At 52.1% G+C, this 7,428-nt stretch overlaps 2 protein-coding genes across 2 annotated transcripts; both read right to left on the reverse strand.

Moving 5' to 3' along the window:
* Positions 1–619: 619 nt before the first annotated feature.
* On the reverse strand, positions 620–1,876 carry AYO21_12141 (hypothetical protein; the record flags this gene model as incomplete). Its single annotated transcript, XM_022661963.1, has 1 exon — positions 620–1,876. One exon carries the CDS (start codon positions 1,874–1,876, stop codon positions 620–622), a length of 1,257 nt encoding a protein of 418 aa, XP_022505726.1.
* Positions 1,877–3,436: 1,560 nt separating this feature from the next.
* On the reverse strand, positions 3,437–5,321 carry AYO21_12142 (hypothetical protein; the record flags this gene model as incomplete). Its single annotated transcript, XM_022661964.1, has 5 exons — positions 3,437–3,823; positions 3,931–4,140; positions 4,195–4,431; positions 4,481–5,176; positions 5,229–5,321. The coding sequence occupies 5 exons, from the start codon at positions 5,319–5,321 to the stop codon at positions 3,437–3,439; spliced, it is 1,623 nt and encodes a 540-aa protein (XP_022505727.1).
* Positions 5,322–7,428: the final 2,107 nt, after the last annotated feature.

Genomic DNA, 7,428 nt, shown 5'->3' on the forward strand with positions numbered 1-7,428 from the left:
GATCCAGGAGAGTCACGTTATCTGTCTTTTCGCTAGCCAATAGATAAGCGCCGATAAGAGTAACCAATCAGAAGCGTGGCTGTTCGTTCAGTTTTGCCGGTAATACCAGCTCAGCTAAAGCTTCGCTGGATTACATAAGTTCCAAGTGTATGATGCCGCTTTGGGCCTTGATTATCCGGCCGGCACATAAAAGACAACTCTTCCTCTTCCTCCTCCTCCTCCACCACCTCTTCTTCTTTTGCTAGGGACAGATTAATAATACCATCGCGTCTTGAGGAATAAATCTCTTCCATAATTATATATACGTTGAGCTATATATACGTCCGCAGTACCGTGAGCACTACTACTTGCTTTACTACTTCCTACTTACTACGTAGGTATGTACATGTTTTTTGTATCGGTTTTTTCTCTGTGCATCACTTTTCTCGTCCGTCCGTCCGTATGTCGTCTGCGTCAAATCTCGTGGGGTTCGTAGCGCATTAAAATAAGTGACAAAACTCTTTAGTCCTCTCTTCTCTCTGTAATCTTCTTCTTCCCTTCCTTCCCTTTCCCCAACCATCTTGTAGCACCCGATTCAAGGGGGATGGTCGGTGAGGAGGAGGAGGAGGATATTGGAAATCTAATGTCCCGGTCCCTTCAAACCCATGCAGTTGGCGTAAAAGGTCACGGTGGCGGACCAGTCGGAGAAGATGGCCTTGATGCCGATCTCGCGGGCGAGGACGTCGAGGGCCTCGTAGGCTTGCCCGTCATAGGAGATGATGGGGGCGATGGACGACCAGTAATAGTCCTCATTGGCGCGGACCTTGTCCAGGGGTCCCGAGCGTTCAAAGGACCAGGCGATGATGTCGAGCCCGGCCTCCATGGCCGTGGTGGCGTAGATGGAGGGCACGATGGTGTCGTTGTTGGGACCGCCAACGGACAATAAGTATGGATACGGCGGCGACACTATGTTTACTCCGCTGGCCTTGAGCGCAGGGAGGCGGTTCACTGCCGTGGTGAAGTTGGAGGCCACGTCGCCGTCCTCGTCCAAGAACACGGCCTGCTTGCCCCACTCTGGGAACTCGTTGAGCCACAAGTAGATATCGGCTGGGGTGAAGGACTGCGGCCACACCCGCTCAGGCGCGATGCCCTTCTTGACAAACGTGTTGATCATGTCTCGTGCATACTGCGCCTGCGTGTACCCGTGAAACGGCATGGGAACCTGCGACGGCGGCGTCTTCAGCTCCGGTGTGAACATGCGGTGGCCCGGTAGCGACTCGACCAGGTCGATCCAGCTCTCGAGCGTCATGACCTGCGCGCACGTGTTGTACAGGTCGGTTCGGAATGAGGGCGTGCCGTGTTGGTAGTCTTCGGGGGTGGTCGCCGACGCGTTGAAGCCGTCCATCTTGCTGCAGAGCGACAGGAACTCGGCCTCTGTAATGTCGCTGGTGCAACAGAGCGCATCCGCATCGGCCGTCGCATTCGCTGGGGTGAACGGCTTCGTACACTTGGCGGCGAGGTCGGGTCTGAGCAGAATGTCGGTTGTCGTGTGCAGGTCACAGAGCGAGTGTCTGCAAACCAGACCCAAATCAGATGTGAAGGCCACGTCGCACTCGAGGATTCCGGCACCCATCCGTGCACCGGCCATGGTGGATTCGACCGTCTCTTCAGGGAACTGCAGGGTGCCGCCGCCCCGATGGCCGATGCTCCAGTTGGTGACTTCGAAGGGGCCGTTGAAACACGACTCGAGCTTTTGCTTGAGCGGGCCTTCGGTCATATTCTGGACGAGGTAGTAAGGGCGAGGTCCGAGATTGACGTAGTAGTCATCCTGAGTCGGGTGTTGCCCTCGAGGCTTGTTGACGGGCACTGCGCCAGCAATGTCCGCAGCCAAGGCCATCATGGCCAGATAACTTGTCGTGGCACGCATCTTCTAGGTCAGATTGAGATTGTACTTGGAAGCTTTGAAACTCTGCCCACCGCTGCCTGGGAAAGAAAAACTCGAGTCGAAGAAGATTGTGCAGAGGACCGCGAACACCTACCTTTTTGTAGCTTACACCGGCCAGAGAAGCTACCCAGCAAGCTCATAGCTTCCTGCTCCATCAGCGGCATTTGTCTGCGTCATGATCGCACGTGGTAGATTCGAGGGACGGCAACGTGCTCCAATCTGGAAATTTTTGGGAGCTTCTCTGGTTTTAGCTCGTGTGAAGCTCAGTAGAACAATCCCTCGCTCTGCCCAAAGTCGCACCACCACTGCGGTTCCTCCTGCTATCGAGCAAATAACATTCATTGATAGGCAACGTGGACTGTTGTACCTGCATCCTGAGGTGTCGGTCTCGGCGGAATCCCCGGCTGGACTGGGTGGGATGGGTGGTACGTGGGCGATGGAAGCTGTTTGCTAGGCTGAAAATCGACATTGTGAAGTACTCGGTACACAAATCTGTACCCCGCTGATGGATGTGGTTCGATCAGCAGTCCTGGCCACGACGAGGTCTTGGCTGCATATGTCCTGTGGTCATTGTAGCTCTGTCTTCCAATGATAGACCATCTCCGCCTGAAGCGAATACCACAATATGGCCGTAGCTCCTTGGCATATCGGGGCGGAATGCCACCCCGCCAGGAAAACCCAGGGAAGGAATCTCACCAGAGGGTTAGAGTTTCCCTTCCGGAGCTGGATCGTCAGCCTGTGCCTGCACTTGCGTCTGTCTCAGGCCAGCAATGCCGGTCATAGTTGTCCAATAGAGCTTGTCTTTGTTATCATGCCTTTAGAGTGATGATCGTCATTGGGTATAAACCCGAAGATTCTCACTCGGTGAAGGAAGGAAAGGAACGTCCACTGAGACAAGTTGTAGAAAAAGTTGGAGTTACGACAACGGCATCAGAGCCTAGAGCACCAGTAGTACCATGAAAATTGCACAGGAAGCTTGATTCAAAGACATTCGATCGTGAAAGCATTGACCAAGCTGCCTGCCAGCCAGCCTTGTTTACTAGGTGATCACTAGTACGAGACACGCACCAAAAGTACTGTTCACGCTAGTTCAAATGACAAACGTTACGTGCTATGAGGAGATTTTCTGAGCTTGTAGGCCCTCCTATCTATCTCTTAGCTATAAGTTAGATCTAATAGGCGGCCGCCTAAGCTATATTCCCAGTGTCGCTAGGCGCTGTGGGCGTTAAGTATTGAGCCCCGATATCTCCAGGGGCCGTTGTGAGGCGCAACGAAAACAAAGTCTATCGTCTTTTGATCATCTTGTCATTCTCTTACTAGCGTTAACAATACATTGGACCCTGGTTCGGTGCCGGGAAAACATATCGGGGGATGATGAAGAGTGTTGTCGCTTTCATGATGTCTCTTGTATCTCTACCAGGAACTATACCATTCCCGCAATTGTTGACTTCTGCAGTTCAAACCATGCCCAGAATGAAAGACCTTGGTGGGTAAGTCTCACCAACGTAAAATTTATTTGACAGGGTCCGATGAGCTCCCCAGAGACACAAACGGGTCGATATCACCAGTTGATCTGGAGCGGTCCATCCACAAGGTCGAAAGAGCCGGTGGTGTCATGGTCATCGTGGCCACCCCATGCTCAGATTCAAGCGAAACATTCGCTGGCACAGACGGACGTTTGTCTCCATTCATCACGATCAGCATCTCCTTGTTCTGTCTCTTGGATGACAGATACCATGCCAAAAAGACCACAAAGGTGCACGCTCCGGTCAAGGCGAAGTATAGCCATATCCACTTTGAAACAACCTGGTCGGAGTCTCGAGGGAGAAACATGAAGAAGCCAGAGCTGAACAGGGTCGCCATCTTGTGGTCCCGATAAGTTAGTGGCTGGGTCGAAGACTGATTTGATATATGGGCCTCGAACATTGCGAGGTTGGTTCTGATTTAGAGCCTCTGATCAAAAGGTTCGAGGGAACCACGAGAAGTTGATGAGAAAAGCGACCTACAAAAGTGCCCGGAAGAAACAGCAGGGTCACCACTGCAATGATACGCATATCGGTGCTGTCCTTGCGGGTGAGAATGGCAACATTCCTCGAATCTTCAGCCATGTCCCTCATGGCGTTGCTGTGAACGAGGCCTGTTCTCGCGATCATTTGGGAAGTCGCCGCGGTCTCGATGTTGAGATTGTTATCCTTTTGACCGATCATGCTGTAGACCTGTAAAGACGGATCAGCAACTTGACAAGCACAGGAGCTAGTCGAGGCTCTGACTGTCTGGACTTGAGCCCGCGTCCGTGCTGACAAGACCTGTCCATGAAGTTGAGCGCCGACAATCAATTCACGCAGATACGAAATTCTCGTGTCAAGGCCACTCTGGACGTTGAGGCCACTGCCCTCAAGACGTTTGTGGTTGAGTCGATTTCGCACCGTGCAAACGATCTCCAAAGCTCTCAGGCTAGAAGCGAATGTCATGTCGCAAAATGACAAAGTTCCAGTTACGCCTGTAAGCTGCGGGTTTCTGTCAGCCTTCTTGCCGACTTTGGCATATAGGCGGTACCTTTTGAGTGATCTCGTCAAAGTTGAGCTCTTTCAGGAGTCTTTCTCTTGCTCTATCTCTTGCTGCATTTCGGCTGGGATTGGTAGAGAAGCCATGTCTCATGCCAGTTCTATACTCAAGCTCCTCAATGCCTTGAGCGCGCGATTCAAGAAGCACGGCGAAATAGTGGACCTTTAGCTCCAGCAAAAATACTGGTAGCAGCATGGGATCTTGCAGATAGTTGGTGGACTCCTGGATACATTTGAGCATCAGTGTCGTCTCGTCAGCTTGCATACCGTTCACGATGCCGGAGATGACTTTGGTGTCCTCATTATAGACAAGACCAAGGCAAAAATTCCAGTCTCTCGATCTTGCACTCCTGGCCATAAGCCCTGTGATCAATTCCCCTGTCAAAGTCTGGGTCTGGAATTCTGTGGCTATTGGTAGTGTGCTTAGCATCATGCGCAGCAGCTCTGTGGGCAGATTCCAAGTGGTTCTGACGGCCTCGAAGGTGTTTTGAGAGATTGGCAGGGGTAGAATCTGCGCGTCGCTTTTATGCTGCTCTGGACTGCCAATCAGAAGCTGGAGTCGCAGACGACGGTTGCTGAGATCGTTGTCTACCGCCTTATCTGATTGTAAAGAGGCACTGGTAGCTATCTTGGTGGTGATCTCGGACTCGGCAATTTCGCGGTCAAGCAACACCAGCCCACCACCATCCTATGACAAGTCAGTCTGAGGCTCTGAGGAAAACCTGGAAGCCTTGGCTCACATCAGGCTCCCACACCTCGACCCATCTGTTGCCCGCCCGAGGCTCAAATTTGGATGGGTCGTTCAGCAGTTTGGTGTAATAGAAGTCATACATTGCGTCAACACAGGATTTATTCGCGAGGAGTTTGAGTAACGTTGCCTGCTGTCAGTCTCGTTGCCTACGAAGCGAGGCACAAAGTCTGTGGAGCGCTGTAGCGACATGAATCAAGTCCGACTGGAGGGCGGGGTGACACGCCTTTATGAGGCTGAGCATTGCCAGCCGCAGTTTGCCTTGGGCTGCAAGGCGACGCATTAGACCATTTCAATTCAACCACTCTGCAGCCAAGATAGTAGTCGGCATGTAGGAGCCAGTGGGTGCAAACAGCACCTCGTATTGAAACGGACATTGTGATAGTATGTGCAGCGTGGGATGAATCAGATATGTTTGCCAGGAAGAAGACCTGAAGGTCACCAACCCTCAAGTGCCTGGCGAGCCTTGGAAACTCGAAGCGCCAAGCTGCCAAGTGCCCCCCGTCCAAGTCACCTGGGCAGCACTTTTTACTTGGATGCACCGAGTGTCGATTTGACTTGGTTCATATCAGTCACTTGTCCTGCACCACAAAACTCCTATCTCACCTCGGACCTACAAACAAGCCATCAACGTGGTGTCTTATGCGCCGGGCATCAGTTGAGATGAACCGTCCTGGAGCCTCATTTTGACCTCTCGAGATCGTATCCAATACACTTCATTACACACAGGTAGACCTCAGGTTCTCCAGCCGAATAAACGGACTCCTCCGTCACAGCACATCGCTCACGACCCTCAGGAGACCTAGAATATCCCGCCTCGTCCAGCTGCAGGAGCCACCAATTGGGTGCACATGGCTCTGCTGCGAGCACGCCTAGCGCGCACCTCACCATTGGTAATAGCCAGATAGTCATCAAGACAGCTCCTTTAGGATACCATCGACGCCGGTCAACCAGGACCAGTTGGATTGGCCATAATCAAACAGCCAACCAGCTAGCTACCCATCAGACCGCCCTGTCTCCTTCGTACAGCCTTGACATCTAGCATCGTTGATAACAGCATCCACTTGGCGGGTGAGTCCGAGTCCATTCTTGATGGAACATGCATCATGTTCACACCTGACTCTGATAAATCCTGCTCCCTCACATCAGATGTGCTCGATCTCTCGAAAAGGTGGACAAAGTGGACACCAAGATCTCCCGGAGTGGAAAATGAACCCGGCAGCTCCGCTACCCAACCCCAGAGACTTTCCTCCACCATCCCCCGGGGACTATCAATCGTTTCTTCTTCCGTCACCCTTGTCAAAAATCTCTTCCTCCCCCACCTCTCTAGTCCCCAGGAACACTTGCTTGCATATGTACTCCGTATGGCTGGCAGGAGGACGAGGAACGGGGATTGGCGATCCGGCAATCTATCCGTCTCCCTCCCCTTCAACCTACATATCCGATCGTTCCGGAGCGCCCACAGAGCTAGCCGTGCTTTCATACGCAGGTACACAGTCGCCTTGAATCTCAATGTGATGGACCCGTCCCCCCCAATCCCTGTATACATTGCGTAAGCTTTCTCGCAAGCTTTCTCCAAGCTTTTGCCAGACGGCACGTGGGCCCTGTTGGAGAAGATATCCGTGGCCAGTGGTTTTCCCTTCTGGCCCCTTTCAGTTTAGACAATTTGCTTGTTTTCTCCAGCTCCCTTTGTCACTGGTCGCCGCAGCGAAGGCCACTAATCATTCCGTCAGCATCACCCAGCAACACCCAGCATTTGTCACCACCAGTGTTACTTCCTCTCCGTGATCCGCACGTACAGACTAGCTGACTGGAAGGGGGAGGTGATCGACAACCTGCACGAAATGTACGTACTTGTGGCTGCAGGTCCCGCGTGTCTCGCTTGTGCCACATCCTAAACGGACGTCAGCAACACTTCGTTCTAGATAAGATCCATGTCGAGTTCTTAGACGAGAGAGAGGGAGAGAGAGAGAGAGAGAGAGAGAGAGAGAGAGAGAGAGAGAGAGAGAGAGAGAGAGAGAGAGAGAGAGAGAGAGAGAAACAGACAAGAACAAAAAACAAAAGAGACGAGCAAAACAGGCACATACTTATATTAGACACCGTACCACACCTCCCACAAATACACACACCAAAGCACACAGAACGAGGCAATAAAGAGTATAGCGTCAAATGCCAAAAGAAAAAAAAAAAAA

The sequence above is a fragment of the Fonsecaea monophora genome, assembly GCF_001642475.1.
Source record: "Fonsecaea monophora strain CBS 269.37 chromosome Unknown Scaff246, whole genome shotgun sequence".
In the NCBI taxonomy this organism is placed as follows: Eukaryota; Fungi; Ascomycota; class Eurotiomycetes; order Chaetothyriales; family Herpotrichiellaceae; genus Fonsecaea; species Fonsecaea monophora.